General features: G+C 32.3%; 2 protein-coding genes and 1 non-coding gene across 3 annotated transcripts; all 3 read left to right on the plus strand.

Moving 5' to 3' along the window:
* Positions 1-1,951: 1,951 nt before the first annotated feature.
* On the plus strand, positions 1,952-2,059 carry LOC112719502 (small nucleolar RNA R71). Its single transcript, XR_003161802.1, has one exon. It is a non-coding gene; the product is annotated as a small nucleolar RNA R71 (small nucleolar RNA).
* Positions 2,060-9,978: 7,919 nt separating this feature from the next.
* On the plus strand, positions 9,979-11,188 carry LOC112715719 (RPM1 interacting protein 13). The gene is made up of 3 exons (XM_025767530.3): positions 9,979-10,438; positions 10,661-10,747; positions 10,832-11,188. The coding sequence occupies exons 1-3, from the start codon at positions 10,199-10,201 to the stop codon at positions 10,967-10,969; spliced, it is 465 nt and encodes a 154-aa protein (XP_025623315.1). The 5' UTR covers positions 9,979-10,198; the 3' UTR covers positions 10,970-11,188.
* A 4,054-nt stretch (positions 11,189-15,242) lies between these two features.
* LOC112715721 (RPM1 interacting protein 13) lies at positions 15,243-16,930 on the plus strand. The gene is made up of 3 exons (XM_025767532.3): positions 15,243-15,769; positions 16,225-16,311; positions 16,419-16,930. Exons 1-3 carry the CDS (start codon positions 15,476-15,478, stop codon positions 16,587-16,589), a joined length of 552 nt encoding a protein of 183 aa, XP_025623317.1. The 5' UTR covers positions 15,243-15,475; the 3' UTR covers positions 16,590-16,930.
* Positions 16,931-17,894: the final 964 nt, after the last annotated feature.

Raw genomic sequence — 17,894 nt, forward strand, 5'->3', positions numbered from 1 at the left:
CTGGCATTTAAACGCCAGGATGTTACTTATTTCTGGTGTTCAATGCCAGATCCATGCTCTGTTTTGGCATTGAACGCCAGCCAGATGCTCCTTACTGGTGTTCAAACGCCAGTAAGCCCTTCCTCCAGGGTGTGCTTTTTCTTCTGCTGTTTTTTATTCTGTTTTTAATTTTAGTATTTATTTTGTGACTCCACATGATCATGAACCTAATAAAACATAAAGGAAAAATAAAATAAAAAATAAAATTAGATAAATAAAAATTGGGTTGCCTCCCAATAAGCGCTTCTTTAATGTCACTAGCTTGACAGTGGGCTCTCATGGAGCTTCATAGGTGATCAGGTCAATATTGTAGACTCCCAACACCAAACTTAGAGTTTGATTGTAGGGGCTTTGTTTGACTCTGTACTGAGAGAAGCTTTTCATGCTTCCTCTCCATTGTTACAGAAGAACACCCTTGGGTCTTAAACACAAGGTAGTCCCCATTCAATTGAAGGACTAATTCTCCTCTGTTAACATCTATCACAGCTCCTGCTGTGGCTAGGAAAGGTCTTCCAAGGATGATGCATTCATCCTCCTCCTTCCTAGTGTCTAAGATTATGAAATCAGCAGGGATGTAAAGTCCTTCAACCTTCACTAACACGTCCTCTACCAATCCATAAGCCTATCTTACTGACTTATCTGCCATTTGTGATGAGAATATGGCAGGCTGTACCTCAATGATCCCCAGCTTCTCCATTACAGAGAGTGGCATAAGGTTTATGCCTGACCCTAGGTCACACAGAGCCTTCTCAAAGGTCATGGTGCCTATGGTACAAGGTATTAAGAATTTGCCAGGATCTTGTCTCTTTTGAGGTAAAGTTTTCTGAATCCATGTATCTAGTTCATTAATGAGCAAGGGAGGTTCACCTTCCCAAGTCTCATTACCAAACAATTTGGCATTCAGCTTCATGATGGCTCCTAGATATTGAGCAACTTGCTCTCCAGTTACATTTTCATCCTCTTCAGAGGAAGAATAGTCTTCAGAGCTCATGAATGGCAGAAGGAGATTTAATGGAATCTCTATAGTCTCTATATGAGCCTCAGATTCCTTTAGGTCCTCAATAGGGGACTCCTTCTTGCTTGAGAGACGTCCCATGAGGTCTTCCTCATTGGGATTCATGTCCTCTCCTTTCTCTCTAGGTTCGGTCACGTTGATTATGTCAATGGCCTTGCACTCTCTTTTTGGATTCTCTTCAGTGTTGCTTGGGAGAGTACTAGGAGGAGTTTCAGTGACTTTCTTACTTAGCTGGGCCACTTGTGCCTCCAAATTTCTGATGGAAGACCTTGTTTCACTCATGAAACTTAAAGTGACCTTAGACAGATCAGAGACTAAGTTTGCTAAGTTAGAGATGCTCTGCTCAGAATTTTCTGTCTGTTGCTGAGAAGATGATGGATAAGGCTTGCTATTGCTGAGCCTATTTCTTCCACCATTATTAAAGCCTTGTTGAGGTTTTTGTTGATCCTTCCATGAGAAATTTGGATGATTTCTCCATGATTAATTATAGGTGTTTCCATAAGGTTCACCCATGTAATTTACCTCTGTTATTGCAGGGTTCTCAGGATCATAAGCTTCTTCTTCAGAAGATGCCTCTTTAGTACTGTTGGATGCATTTTGCCATCCATTCAGACTTTGAGAAATCATGTTGACTTGCTGAGTCAACATTTTGTTCTAAGCCAGTATGGCATTCAGAGCATCAATTTCAAGAACTCCCTTCCTTTGAGGCGTCCCATTACACACGGAATTCCTCTCAGAAGTATACATGAATTGGTTATTTGCAACCATGTCAATGAGTTCTTGAGCTTCTACAGGCGATTTCTTTAGGTGAATGGATCCACCTGCAAAATGGTCCAGTGACATCTTAGAAAATTCAGATAGGCCATAATAGAATATATCCAAAATGGTCCATTCAGAAAGCATGTCAGAAGGACACCTTTTGGTCATCTGCTTGTATCTTTCCCAAGCTTCATAGAGGGATTCATCATCTTTTTGTTTGAAGGTTTGAACATCCACTCTAAGCTTACTCAGCTTTTGAGGAGGAAAGAACTTAGCCAAGAAGACTGTGACCAGCTTATCCCATGAGTCCAGGCTATCTTTAGGTTGTGAATCCAACCATATTCTAGCTCTGTCTCTTACAGCAAAGAGGAAAAGTATGAGCATGTAGACTTCAGGATCTACTCCATTAGTCTTAACAGTCTCACAGATCTGCAAGAACTCAGTTAAAAACTGGTAGGGATCTTCTGATAGAAGTTCATAGAACTTGCAGTTTTGTTGCAGTAGAGCAACTAGTTGAGGTTTCAGCTCAAAGTTATTTGCTCCAATAGTGACGAATGGATTTTTGATGGTTTAGAATTCACAAATGGATTCTCGTTGCAAGTATAGTTTCTAAACCAATCACTAATCCTTTCATACAAAAGATTGTTTGTCACAAGTAACAAACCCCTAAAATTAATAACCAAAGTATTCAAACCTCGGGTCGTTCTCCCTAGGAATTACAATAAAGTGTCTTGTTATTGGTTGTGATGTGTTTTGGGGTTTTTGGATAAGAAGCATGAAAAGTAAATGGCAATGAAAATAAACTAACAACTATAAAAGGCTCTTGGTAAGGTATGAGAACTAGAAGTTCTATCCTAGTTATCCTTCTCAATTGTGATGAGAATTGTTCATTGCTACCACTTAGTTAACCCTTACTAAAGAAAGGAAAGTCAAGTGGATGAATTGACTTGAGCCACAAGTCCTAGCCAACTCCCAAGGAAGGACTAGCTTTAGTGCACTCCAAACCAATTAGCAATCTCTCCAATTATCAATCAACAAAGGAATTAGATAACTCAAGTGTCACTAATTACTCTACCTAGGCCAAGAGGAACAAAATCTACACTAAAACTAAAAGAGACATTTTAACAAACACATAGAGTGCAATGGAAGTAAACATTATTAAATGCAAGAATTAAAGGAATCTACAACTACAAAAACAAGAGATCAACAATAGAAAAGTAAAGAAGAACAATTATTGTGAATTACCTCTTATTGAATTGAAAGAAAATGGAAGGAACAATACTAGATCTACAACAAAGCATAAGAACAACATAAAGGAAATTACAACAAAAGAATAGAAGAAGAATGAATCTAACAACAAGGAAATTGAGAAGAGAGAAGTAGAAGAAGATGAATCTAAATCTAAATCTAAGAACTAAACCTAATCCTAATCCTAATTCTAGAGAGAAGAGAGAGCTTCTCTCTCTAGAAACTACTTCTAAACTAATCCTAATGTGTGTGTATGAGTTGGAATGTGTGATTCTCTCCTTTGGTCTTCAATCCTTGGCTTTAAATAGCATTTTTGGCGCCAAAGTTGGTTGCAATTGGGCCCCACAACCCTTCAGAATTCGTTGGTTGCGAATTCATTAAAAAATCATAAACCAGCATCGACGCGTACGCGCACAGCACGCGTACGCGTCCATGGGGTAATTCGCAGGTGCGCGCAAGCGCCAGGTGCGCGCGCGCGTCCATGGGCGAGTCCAACTTCTTTGACTTTTCATGATTTCTCCACTTTGCATGCTTTCCCTCTTCACTCCTTTGATCCATTCCTAGCCTTTTCAATCTGAAATCACTAACAAACATATCAAGGCATCTAGTGGAATCAAAGGGAGATTAAAACCATCAAATTAAGGGTTGAAAAGCATGTTTTCACATCTAAGCACAAATAAGGAGACAATCACAAAACCATGCTATTTCATTGAATAAATGTGGGTAAAAGGTCATACAATCTCTTAAAATCAATACAAGATAAACCGTCAAAACGGGGTTTGTCAAATAGCAGGGATTGAGATGCTTCTTCCATCAAACATGGAAGTAGGTGTAGTATAATCACCAAGCATCCTTCTTGCATTATTATTTTCAGCTGCCATCTCCTCTTCCTTTTCAAAAATTTCTGTAAGGTTGTCTTTGGATTGTTGTAATTTAGCTTCTCTTAGTTTCCTCTTCAGATTCCTTTTAGGTTCAGGATCTGCCTCAACAAGAATGTTCTTGTCCTTGCTCCTGCTCATATGAAAAAGAAGGGAACAGAAAATAATAATAGGGATCCTCTTTACCACAGTAGAGAGATTCCTTTATGTTAGTAGAAGAAGAAAGGAATAGAAGAAGGAAAAGGTAAGAATCCAAGCACAAGGGTGAAGATAGGTTCAGATTCTTGAGATGTAGAGAAGTGTTAGTAAATAAATAAATAAATAGAAGAAGATGAGAGGGAGAGAATTCGAAAATAAATTTTGAAAAGGAGTTAGTGATTTTCAAAAATTGGAGAGAAGAATTAAAATTAAAATTAAAATTTAAAATAATTAGTTAATTAAAAGAATTTTGAAAAAGGGGGAGGCAATTTTCGAAAATTAGAGAGCTAAAATTAGTTAGGTGGTTTTGAAAAAGATAAAAAAACAAACAAAAAGTCAATGAGTTAGTTGAAAAAGATTTGAAATTTAATTTTGAAAAGAAAAGAAGTTAGAAAAGATATTTTAAAGTCAAATTTTTAAAAAAGATAAAATTTTGAAAAAGATATGATAGAAAAGATATTTTGAAAAAGAATTGGTTTTTAAAATTAAAATTTGATTACTTGACTAACAAGAAACTAAAAGATATGATTCTAGAATTTAAAGATTGAACCTTTCTTAACAAAAAAGTAACAAACTTCAAATTTTTGAATCAATCACATTAATTATTAGTAAAGTTTTCGAAATTTTGAAATAAAGATAAGAAAAAGATTTTAAAAATAATTTTTGAAATTTTTGAAAATAATAAAAAAAATGAAAAGATTTGATTTTTGAAAAAGATTTTGAAAAGATAGGATTTTAAAAATTGAAAAGTTGACTTGACTTATAAGAAATAGCTAAGTTTTTAAAAAATTTTGACTAAGTCAACTCAAATTTTCGAAATTTTGAGAAAAATAAGGAAAAAATATTTTTTTGATTTTTGAATTTTTAATGATGAGAGAGAAAAACATAAAAAATGACTCACAACATGAAAATTATGAATCAAAACCAATGATGCATGCAAGAACACTATGAATGTCAAGATGAACACTAAAAACACTTTGAAGATCATGATGAATATCAAGAACATATTTTTGAAAAAATTTTTATGCAAAGAAAACATGCAAGACACCAAACTTAGAAATCTTTAATGCTTAGACACTATGAATGCAAAAATACACATGAAAAATAACAAAAGACACACAACAAGAAAATTTAAAGATCAAACAAGAAGACTTATCAAGAACAACTTGAAGATCATGAAAAACACAATGCATGAATTTTCGAAAAATGCAAGAAAAAGATGAACATGCAATTGACACCAAACTTAAAACATGACCCAAAACTCAAACAAGAAACACAAAATATTTTTTTTTGATTTTATGATTTTCTAAATTTTTTTTGGATTTTTCGAAAATTAATCTTTAGAAAAACGAGAATAAAGAAAAAAATTTTTGAGAGATTTTTGAAAAATTTTTGAAAATAAAACAAAAAGAAAATTACCTAATCTGAGCAACAAGATGAACCGTCAGTTGTCCAAACTCGAACAATCCCCAGCAACGGCGCCAAAGACTTGGTGCACGAAATTGTGATCTCTAACAATGGCGCTCAACTTGGTATGCGCGTTTATAACTCAGCACTTTCTTCACAACTTCACACAACTAACCAGCAAGTGCACTGGGCCGTCCAAGTAATAAACCTTACGTGAGTAAGGGTCGATCCCACGGAGATTGTTGGTATGAAGCAAGCTATGGTCATCTTGTAAATCTCAGTTAGGCGGATAATAAATGGTTATGGAGTTTTCGAATAATAATAATACATAAACAGAAAATAAAGATAGAAATACTTATGTAAATCATTGGTGAGAATTTCAGGTAAGTATATGGGGCGCTTTGTCCCTGTTGAATCTCTGCTTTCCTACTGCCTTCCTTCAATCCTTCTTACTCCTTTCCATGGCAAGCTGTATATAGGGCATCACCGTTATCAATGGTTACATCCCATCCTCTCAGTGAAAATGGTCCAAATGCTCTGTCACAGCACGGCTATTCATCTGTTGGTTCTCGATCATGCCGGAATAGAATCCATTGATTCTTTTGCGTTTGTCATCACGCCCAACAATCGCGAGTTTGAAGCTCGTCACAGTCATTCGATCCCTGAATCCTACTCGAAATACCATAGACAAGGTTTAGACTTTCTGGATTCTCATGAATGCTGCCATCAATTCTAGCTTATACCACGAAGATTTTGATTAAGGAATCCAAGAGATATGTGCCCGGCCTAAGGTAGAACGGAAGTGGTTGTCAATCACGCGTTCATAGGTGAGAATGATTATGAGTGTCACGGATCATCACATTCATCATGGTGAAGTGCAACGAATATCTTAGAACAGGAATAAACTGAATTGAATAGAAAATAGTAGTAATTGCATTAAAACTCGAGGTGCAGCAGAGCTCCACACCCTTAATCTATGGTGTGTAGAAACTCCACCGTTGAAAATACATAAGTGATAGTGGTCCAGGCATGGCCGAATGGCCAGCCCCCATGAATGATCAAAAGACCGAATGGTCAAAAGACTATATTGTCAAAAGACACCTAGTACAATAGTAAAAAGTTCTATTTATACTAAACTAGCTACTAGGGTTTACAGAAATAAGTAATCGATGCAGAAATCCACTTCCGGGGCCCACTTGGTGTGTGCTTGGGCTGAGCTTGAGCTTTACACATGCAGAGGCATCTTTTGGAGTTGAACGCCAAGTTGTAACGTGTTTTTGGCGTTCAACTCTGGTTCGTGACGTGTTTCTGGCGTTTGACTCCAGAATGCAACATGGAACTGGCGTTGAGCACCATTTTACGTCGTCTAATCTCGAATAAAGTGTGGACTATTATATATTTCTGGAAAGCTCTGGATGTCTACTTTCCAACGCCGATGAGAGTGCACTATTTGGAGTTCTGTAGCTCTAGAAAATCCATTTCGAGTGCAGGAAGGTCAGAATCCAACAACATCAGCAGTCCTTTGACAGCCTTTTATCAGAGTTTTGCTCAAGTCCCTCAATTTTAGCCAGAAAATACCTAAAATCATAGAAAAATATACAAACTCATAGTAAAGTCCAGAAATGTGAATTTTGCATAAAAACTAATGAAAACATCCCTAAAAGTAGCTAGATCCTACTAAAAACTACCTAAAAACAATGCCAAAAAGTGTATAAATTATCCGCTCATCAAACATAAACACATTTAAAATTAGATATTGGCACATCTAAATTACATTAATCTGACAGATCTCAAATTAAACAGAATAATACAAAAAAAAGTATTAACACAGATACATCAAAAAAATAAAGAACACTACAGGCACATCTAAAATTATGTATAGTTAGAAGGATAAAATATTTTATTAAACGAAAAAAATAGGAAAGATAAAAGACAAAGAACTCTACTAAGCTAGAGAATGTAAAAGAGATGGTGGGGAAAAGGCATGTACAAGACGCGCTTCTGGTGCAGAGGAGGTGGGAAAGAGGAAGAGCGCGCTAAAAAAATATGTTTCTGCCGTAAAGGAGGCGGCGAATATGAGAATTGCGTTTACGGACGAGGCGATGTGGAGGAGGAGTGTTGTGATGTAATATGAGAATAGCATGAATAATTTCAAACCTGTTCATACTCTACTTGCTAATCATTTCAAACTGAGTTTGCAGCAATGTCCTAAAACTGAGAAAGAGAAAGCAGAAATGAAGAAGATTCCATATGCATCTACAGTTGGCAGTTTGATGTATGCTATGGTTTGTACCAGGCCAGATATTGCTCATGCCTTTAGAGTTGTTAGTCGGTTTCTCTCTAATCCTGGCAAGGAACACTGGCAAGCAGTGAAGTGAATTCTCAGATACCTTAATGACATTTTCAGAGTTTGTTTATGCTTTGGGAGTGGCCAAGTTGTGTTGGATGGTTACACAGATGTGGATATGGCTGGGGATCTTGATTCAAGAAAGTCTACTTATGGTTATGATGACTTTTGCAGGGGGAGCTGTGTCGTGGCAATCTTGACTTCAAAAATGTGTTGCTTTGTCTACTATAGAGACAAAATACATTGCTATCGTTGAAGCTTCTAAGGAACTCTTATGGATGAAATTTTTTTTTTCAAGAGTTAGGCATCAATCAAAAGATGTTTATGTTATTTTGTGACAGTCAGAATGCTATCCATCTCAACAAGAATCTGACGTTTCATTCCAGATCGAAGCACATAGAGGTGAGGTATCATTGGATACGTCAAGCGCTTGAGATTAAGTCATATGCACTTGAGAAGTTTCATACTGATGATAATAGTTCAGATATGATGACTAAGAGTTTACTTGCAGTAAAGTTTGATTCCTGCAAAGAGAAGGCGAACTTGGTAGAGCAGCTAACTCCACTTGAGTTGATGAAGGAGAGATGTGTTGATAGGTCTCCAACCTCAAGTGGGGATCACACAACTTTAAAACAAAATAAATAAATAAATAAGTGGCAAAAGCCACGAGAGAGATAGAGAGAAGATTTATTCATTTTGAATGATAGAAAACGAAGCAGGGCTTCGATGGAGAAGAGAAGAAGAAATTTGGGAAAAAAGCGCATGCCATTTTGATCAGATTAAACCGGTAAACTTACTCTATTTCTTATGAAATTTTAGTATGTTATTCCTTGTGTAGAGATAAACCTTAGGATATAACTTGCTAGTTGTATTGCCTTTTCTTTTGTTTGATTTGAGATACCCACTTTGTAGAGAGTTTATGTTGATTCCATCAGTTTTGATGATGTATTTTGTTGATTGTTGAGATGTCCTATTACTACTAGGAAGACTGATTGTGTCCCCATTATTTTGATAGTGAAAGATTTTACTGGACTAGGTTACGTAAATTTTTTGCCCATCTTTTCAGGTTTTTCTACGATAAAATTCTGGTGTTTGATTATTTAATTCCTGCCATTATACTTGTTGTTTGAAATATCTTTGGTATTGCCTATTTAATTACCAAGGTTGTGGAAAAATTACTTTTAGTGATTCTGCTGTTAGACAGGTTCTTATTAAACCTCAATTTTCCTAACAATTATGAATACAAAAAAAATAAAAAAAAAGCAGCGTTTAAGAAAACCAGAAAGTAGAAAGAATTATATGAACAATAAATAATTTATTAAAATAAAAAGACATATAAATCTTGTACAGAAAATATCTAAAAGCATAAATATATTCAAAATTAAATGAATAATATAAATATATTTAAAATTAGGTATTGACACATCTAAATTATATTAATCTAAGAAATCTCAAATTAAATAGAGTAATGCAAAAAAAAATATTAACATAAATACTTCAAAAAAAAAGACACTATAGGCACATTCAAATTATGTATAGTTAAAAGGATAAAATCTTTTATTAAACATAAAAAAAAAAAGAAAAGATAGAAAACAAAGAACTCTACTAACTTAAAGAATGTGAAAGAGGTGGCGAAGATGAGAATTGCATTGACGAAGGAGGTGGTGTGGAGGAGGAGCGTAGTGATGGAGGATTTGGTGGAGAGAAGGAGCTTCTAAATTTTAAAATTGTTTTGTAATATTAGGTGTTATTTAGAATGTATTACTATTTTGGAATTTAAAACTGATTTGAAGGTTTAATATCGAATTTTTGGATTTTAGTTTTTTTTTTAATTTTTAATTTAAATTTTTGAAAAATAAACATTAAATCTGTTAAATGTGTTTGATTTAATTTTTTAAAATTAATATAATAAAAAAATGATTAAAGAAATAATTTAAAGGATGACGGTTTTTTATCTTGTATGATATTGGGCTGAAAATTGTTTTAATAAAGATGTTGCCCAAAAACATTAGACATCTCACATCTGTCCAAAATCGAAAGAAGTAACCAGTAACCACAGACAAACGACCCCCTCCCCGGGTCTGTTTGAGGCCTTATCCATGACCAAAAAAAAAAACGACCCCCTCCCCTAGCCCTTCAAAGCATTCACAGGAGCTGCACGGCGTCGTATTCGATAGGGACGCTAAAGGACATCAGAATTGAAATTCCAATTTCGAATTAGTTGCTAAGTTGAGTATCTTGTTGTTCTTGGCAGCCAAATACGCAGCTGAAGAAAGCAAGAAAACGAAAGACGGAAAGAGAGAAAACATGGGAGAAAATGACGCTGAGAAAAATTTGGTGATTTGTTCTGGAGAAGAAGAAGAAGATAGCCCAATAAGGGCCATAGTTTGTCTTAAATGTAAAGACGACATAAAGCGCTTCGAGAAAACCGAGGATTGCTTCATCCTTGACTTTGATCCATCTCAGTCCCTTGACTTCTCCAAGATTTCCCTGCACGATAATGATGCCGCCGCCGCTGATGTCTCCGTTCTTGCCCAACTTGGTCCGGTAACTACAAAACCGCTTTTCTTGCCACTTCTTAATCGTTATGCACACTTCTAATTGCTTTCGCGTTTCTTAAATAAGAGTTACATTTTAGGATAAGAGATTTAGTGGGCATTTATTAAACATAAAATTATTGACAATGACGTGTGTGTTGTAAACCTGTTTGTTTTAATCGAAATTTGCAACTTCTATTTTGGACTCTAATGTTGTGTTGTAGTGATATAGGTAGCTTGCAGGGATTACCCGCACTCAAGGCATCTTTGTCTTGAATTTCCATTCACTACAAAACCTCATGAGAGCTATTGTCAGATGGTAATAATCAACCTCATTATCAGTGGGAATTACATTTTTCTGATTCTTGCCTTTGACTTGTGGAAATCTTTGGTGCAATTGCAGTGCTACTGCTATGTGTGTGATTCAGCAGCTCCTTGTAAATATTGGACCCAACCTTTATCCCCGCATTGTGATGCAGATGGTTCTAGTTACTGGAAGGGCCAGAGGAATAACATGAGACTGGTAGCTAAGGCTAACTAGTTGTATAAAAAGATTAACTTTGAAGTTTGCTTTTTGGATATACTTGTTGAGTATTAGTAACATAGCATATATCATGTAAGCTTACATTTTGTTGAAGGATAGAGGGTACTATAGTTCTGGGGTGTCTGCAATGATCATTGTAAGCATTAAGCACAGAGTATATTGTAATTTTGGAACAGGAATATCCAATATGATGTTTTTTAGTATTTTACTCGGGTACTTTGCAACTCTGCTGGTAATTACCAAGAGCCTTTTTCAAAGTATACTAAGGTAATTTCCAATTGAATTGGTCTTATTAGCTAAATTTTACTTGATGGAAGTGACAAATTATTCCTTCTTGATTCCCCATATCACGCATAAAGTTTACTTGAGATTATAATTTGGCTTTTGATTGCGGTATTGAAATCCAATCAAAATTGTGAAACCAATATACTGCATCTTATTATGACTGCCCTACAAAAAACCAAAACAACTTTAGAGGGCTTCTGTTTAAAGCTTAGATATTATATTCCAAAAAATGAAATTTCTGAAAATAATTCTTAGACATACTTTAAAAATACTTATGTATTCATTGAGAATTTGTTTGGTTTACAATACAATTTCTCGGCAATATATAAGAAATTTCAAAATGTCCCCAACATAGTTAATTATATATTGAGATTATTATTATTTTGAAAGATATATTGGTATGTTTATAGATGAAACTTATTCTCATGTCTAGAGAAATTTTGTATTCCTAAATTTTTAGAGGTTTAATTATTTTGTTAGTTTCTATCGTTTTACCAAATTTATAATGAAGTCTCTATACTTTTTTTTTTCTTTTTAATTGGACTCCTATTTTGTTTTCAATTTTGTAATTAGGTTTTTGTTGGTGTAAAAAATGTTAGAATAATGGAATATTTTTTGGTAATTTCTGCGATTCTTTCTAGTATGGAATGAGTCAATCATCCACTTTGGTATCTTATTGAAAAAAGATGGTGATATTGTTCTTCCATTGATCAAGAATTTCGATTTTTGGGAAGTATCACGGCCATCCAATAAGAAGGGTTTCAATTTTTTCAAATGAACGATTTGAAGACCTATTGATTCTAACAACTGATTACATTAAAAGTATTTACAATTGAGAACCAAATTAGATATTTAACCACATATTTTTTGGAAATAATATTCTATTAATGTTAATATTTTTAATACGAAAAAAAAATCTAATTACAAACTTAACTGTAGTATACAGACTTAATTAAAAAATATAAAAATTTATTATAAATTTGATAAAATTATAAGCACTAATAAGTTCATTAAACTATTTTTAGATGAAAAGGCTAAATTTGTAACAGATAATGTTTTTTTCTATCTTCAAAACAAAATCAGAATAATAACATATTCCCTAGTCATTATTTTCAAAAAAAGAAATTATAGACTTTAAAACAAACACCAGCTTATGAAATTGAAACTTATTTTATCCTGTTATAAATATTTGTTTAATTCTTTTGGTTTTTTAAATATCATCACTTAACATGGGATAGATTTGTTCATTAAAACGAGAAAAGGGAGATAGCTACAAAAACTTAATAATTAAAAAGAGATGAATTAACATTTGAAAAAAAAAAATTAATTGATCTAAACTAAAAAAAAAACATTTCTCTATATTAGGAAATAAAACAACTATAGTATAATCCTTAATTTTTTTATATATATGTTACGTATCTTTCACATATAGAAATATATCAATATCAATTATATCAAATTAAATGTATGCTCAAAATAAAACATTTTTCCAATAACATTCAAATGAAAAGTTTTCAAATCCGAAAGTAATATTTTTTTTGGTGTCTAATCCGAAAGTAATATGCTCTGTCAAAGAAATGACAAATATTTTCTCTACCTGGAAAGTCATTATAGTATAAATAATAATGACAAAAATAAAGTAATTTGTACACTTTCCAGATAAAATGATTGAATGTAAAGAGAATTTATTGATGGTATAACTATATTAATAATTGTGTTATTAGGAATTTCCCCAAAAGTTAATTTTAATCATAAGGAATAAAATTAAATACAATATTCTCTTCCTTTTCTTTTTATTTGTCACTTTGACTTAATATATAATTATTTTGTTAAAATAATCTAAATAATATCTCTTTTCTTCCGATATATTTATTTTGTTAGAACCAAAAGAGAATAACGTATTTATCATATTTATGAATTTTATATTTTTTATTATGATACACATTTAATAATAATAATAATAATAATAATAATAATAATAATAATAATAATAATAATAATAATAATAATAATAAAGAGTAGATTAATAGACAAATCAATGAGCTTGATTTACTAGTGTTAAGAGAATTTTTTTTTTATCGAGGTGTTTTAAGAGCAAAATTGATAGTAAAATAACGAATAAATAAATTTTTTGGGTTTAATTTTGAACTCTAATAATATAAAAGAAAAGTTTTAGATAATCATTTGTTTAGTATTTACATTGTTGCATTTAGAAAATTTTTCAAATAGTAAATTTAGAATTTACAATTGAATTTTAAATTTTTCTAGAACTTGTTTGTATCAGTTTATAAAAAAAAGTTTAAGTAATTATTTTAATAAAAATTTTAAATAAATAAAAATAATTTAATATTTAGATATCTTATTTAAATTTTTTATTTAATAATTATATTTAAATACAATAATATAAAATTATTATTTATTTATTTATTATGTTAAAATATTTTTCTACAATAAAATGGGAGATCATTTAAAAAAAAATGAGAATCATATCTCTTTAAAAAAAATATATGAAAAACGATAAATAGATTCATGACTTTTTAATTTGAAGATAAATAAATTATTGGTCAATTAAAAATACAAAAATATTTTTCGCCTTCCAAATATGCAGACATCTAAGGAGTTGATTAATTTGTGAAAATATTTTCTGCTTTTTGTTGTCTATTTTCATTTTCTGAAAATGAAAAGCATAACTTTTCACATTTTAAAAAACGCGATTGTGAAAAAAAATTTATTTATAAGTATCGAAAATAATAAAAATATGTTTAGTTAGTTTATTTTCAAAATGTCATTTTAATAGACTAAAATCGCAAAACTATATTTGTATTAAATGTATGATTTTAGTTATTTAATTTTTTATTAAATTAACAATTAATTTTTATACGGTATCAATATGAAATAAATTATTATCTTGTTATATTATCTTAGAAAATTTGATATCTCTCATATATATATATATATATATATATATATATATATATATATATATATATATATATATATATTATATTTTTTTATGACACTATATAACAATAAAAACAATATAGTACATACTCAATACTACATAAAATAAAAAACTTAATAAATACATATTTTAATTCTAATTAGAGCTGTTTTTTTTTAATTACCTTCTATGCATGTATTCAAAGATACAAAGATCAAGGCTAAAATAAAAAATTGAAAGGGTCAAATAAAAAAAATAAATAAAAAAATTCACATTTCTAAGAAATGTATATATAAATTGGAGAAAAATATAGATATACTAGCAATAAAATGTATAGAAAAAAGAGAAGAAGAAAAAAATGAATTAGCTAAGTACACTTGATGAATGCAACAAGATTCAAAAGATTTTCAAAAGTTAAAACTGAGAAGACTGAAAACATGAAAATAATATTTTTAACTTTGTTCTATTTCTTTTAAAATGTTTTTATTAAAAATATTTTTAAAATATTTAATCAATTATATTTTTATGTCTTATTTTTATTTTCATAGAAAATAGAAATGAAAACGGTTAAACTAATTGATTCCTACATTTCTCCGAAAATTTATTTATTTTCATATATTTTGAATTAAATGACTTAAATATTTCGATCTTAAAAAATAAAAAATATTTTTATATTATCAATTTATCAACGATTTATTTACACTTATATTTATAAGAATTTTACTTACAATAAACATATATTTTACATATATGAATCGATTTAGTTTGCACCCACAATTTTTTAAAATTAATATACATAAATTAATAAAATTTTTTATTAAAAATAATTTAATATTTATAAAAAATAAAATAATTAAAAATATTAAAAAAATATTGACTTAAGAGTTTCTCTTTATCTTCTCTAACAAAATATATTTTTAATTTTATAGAACTTTATTTTTACTTAAAATTTTTTTCAAACACCTGAAATTTTAAAAAATAATTTTTTTTAATTATTTTTACTGTGACCCACGTATAAAGATAAGGATGATAATATTATAAAATAAAACAAAATTAAGCCAAATTCTTTAAATAAAACTTTTTAATTTAGTTCCAATTCCGAACGGTAGTCTGGGGCGTTGTCTTGAATTCCGAAAATATCCCCAATTTGAAATTCGATCCTACTATTTAAACTGAGACTGCATCGCCCACTTTCTCCCTCACCCATTCTAAATTCTCTCCATTTCGAATTGATCAAGTCGGTGACAACCCCAGAACGCTGCTTGTGTTCGGTGTTAATGGCAGTGAAAAGGAAGAAAATGGAGTCATACAATTCGAGCGGGAAAAGGGGGGAAGCCAATGAAAAGAAGCAGAAGAAAAAGGAGGCTTCTCCTTCTCCACCAACACCACCACTACGAGAACGAGATGATGGAACACCAGTGAGGGCCATTGCTTGTCTCAAAATGCACCATGATATGAAGCGCTTCGAGGAAACCGATGATTGCTTCATCCTCGGATTCGATCCTTACAAGCCTGTTTCCCTCTCGCAAGATGACGGCGTCGATATCTCTGTTGTTGCTGAAAAGGGACAGGTATAACTACAACCTAGTCTTCTGTTTGACTCTCACTTGAATCTGTGTTTTATGTTTGGATTGTTTTGACTATTTTAAAATGGTTATGATTTTGATTTGTGCAGATTCACGTGAAGGTATAAAATGAGTTCAATTTTTAAGTTCAAAACGTTTAGTAATGAGATAAAAATGGATTCTTTTTGAGATGCTGGTTGTGAAAGATTTCCAAGATTTTAATTTCTGATAACAGTAAATAAGGGCATGTAATTTGCAAATTCTTGTACTCTGCTATAAATCTCATATCCTCATCTTATTTAATTGACTGCCCTAATTGATGGCTTGTTTAATGTTATTTCAATACTTGACAACGTATAGTGCAATACAATAATCCCATACTATCAATTGCAATCTATCTAGATAGCAATTTGGATATCTAGATTCTCGAATAAATGATATATTATGATCATAACAAACAGGTGGCTTGTAGAGATTACCCGCATTCAAGACATCTGTGTATCAAGTTTCCATTCAAGACAACATCTCACGAGAAACACTGTGAATTGGTAATGCAACTTGCTCTTTTCAAAATAAAATACTACTATTGTTCAATTTTATCCCATAAATCACACTGTGAGAATAACTTGGTTTGAAATTTGGCTCCATCATGCAGTGCTACTGTTATGTCTGTGATATTACTGCACCTTGTAAATACTGGAGGACCACTGAGGGTCATTGCCATGCAGAGAATACCACTGTCTGGAGGGATGTAAGGCTGGGTATGAGGCACAGCAAACGTAATTCAGAGAGGTCAAATGGTATACCACTGTCTGGAAGGATGTAAGGCAGGGTATGAGGCACAGCAAACTTAATTCAGAGAGGTCAAATGGTATTTGATGTATTATGCAGCTGTCAAACTCTACCTTAGAATTTGTCATTATGGTGGGTTCCCTGTAATGTTGGGATCTAGGGTACGGGATGGGATGTATAAGGTTCTCCCTCAAGATATGATTTCTAATCCTAATATGAAAAGTTGATGTGATATATATCAGGGTCTGAAGTTAGATTCTTGTGCTTATATAGAGGTGTGGTATAAATCTTAGACTGAATGCCAAAGCATTATAAATGAAAAATGTTATGCATAGAATATATATCATGATGCAATGCGGTATTCAGTTGGATTCAGTTTATATCTCATGTAACATTTTACTTTTTGGTATATAACACATCTCAAGATAGATTTCAAGACTATAATTGATTTTAACATTAGGAGCACTGTCACACGAAATAAAGCTGCTTTACTTAAATGTTATATATCAATATAACATATAAGATTTAGAGCATTTTATATTGGTAATATTTTGTTTCGGATAAACTTTATGTTGACTAAGTCTAAAAATGGTTTTTGAGATTAACTGCATGCATCTAAGTGGTCATTGATATTTCAATTGCATTTATATCTTTGAGATAAAGTTGGGGGTTCACACTAGTCTTGAGGTCCATTTCCAACCATAACTCAAGCTCCATTTCTGACAATGACTCACTAAATGGAGTGATGAGCTGGTAGATGACAATAGAATTTTATAGGATTGGTATTCCTATCTCTATTCATCATTAGGGATGTCAAAACTCTCCGAGACGCGGAGATCTCTGCGGGGATTATCCCAAATGGGGATCCGATTGTGGGAAATATTCTTCGTGGGGATGAGAATGGGGGACAAAATTCCCCCGAAGCAGGCGCGGAGACCCGAACGGAGATCCCGTCCTGTTTCTGCTATTCCCCGAAATTTATGAATTTCCTAAATTATCCTTAATAGTTTATTTCTCGCATATGGTTTTTAGTCATTTCTCACACACATATATATAGAAACTCAAAACTCCTCATCTTTATTTGCATAATCCTTCTTTAATTCAGAGATCCCTAACGCTGTCTATACTCCATCTAACCTCTCCTGTGTCATCACCCTTACCGCGTCGTAATTTCTATTTGCGGCGTTCCTTTTTGTAATTCTGCCATCGTGTTCATTCTCCTCTCTGTTGCCACGTCTCCCACCTCGTCCACTGCTTTCTCCTTTGGCTCGTCGTTGTGTCCTCCCCTCTTGCGTCATTTCGAAAGAAGTCTCCCACCTCGTCCACTGCTTTCTCCTTT

This window comes from Arachis hypogaea, chromosome 10, assembly GCF_003086295.3.
Source record: "Arachis hypogaea cultivar Tifrunner chromosome 10, arahy.Tifrunner.gnm2.J5K5, whole genome shotgun sequence".
Lineage (NCBI taxonomy): Eukaryota > Viridiplantae > Streptophyta > Magnoliopsida > Fabales > Fabaceae > Arachis > Arachis hypogaea.

Excerpts from the sequence above, each read along its gene's own strand:
- LOC112715721 (XM_025767532.3), top strand. The coding sequence starts at position 15,476 with ATGGCAGTGAAAAGGAAGAAAATGGAGTCATACAATTCGAGCGGGAAA. Across the intron at positions 15,770-16,224 it reads TTGTTGCTGAAAAGGGACAG|GTGGCTTGTAGAGATTACCC; the intron begins GTATAACTACAA and ends CATAACAAACAG. Across the intron at positions 16,312-16,418 it reads ACGAGAAACACTGTGAATTG|TGCTACTGTTATGTCTGTGA; the intron begins GTAATGCAACTT and ends TCCATCATGCAG.
- LOC112715719 (XM_025767530.3), top strand. The coding sequence starts at position 10,199 with ATGGGAGAAAATGACGCTGAGAAAAATTTGGTGATTTGTTCTGGAGAA. Across the intron at positions 10,439-10,660 it reads TTCTTGCCCAACTTGGTCCG|GTAGCTTGCAGGGATTACCC; the intron begins GTAACTACAAAA and ends GTAGTGATATAG. Across the intron at positions 10,748-10,831 it reads ATGAGAGCTATTGTCAGATG|TGCTACTGCTATGTGTGTGA; the intron begins GTAATAATCAAC and ends GTGCAATTGCAG.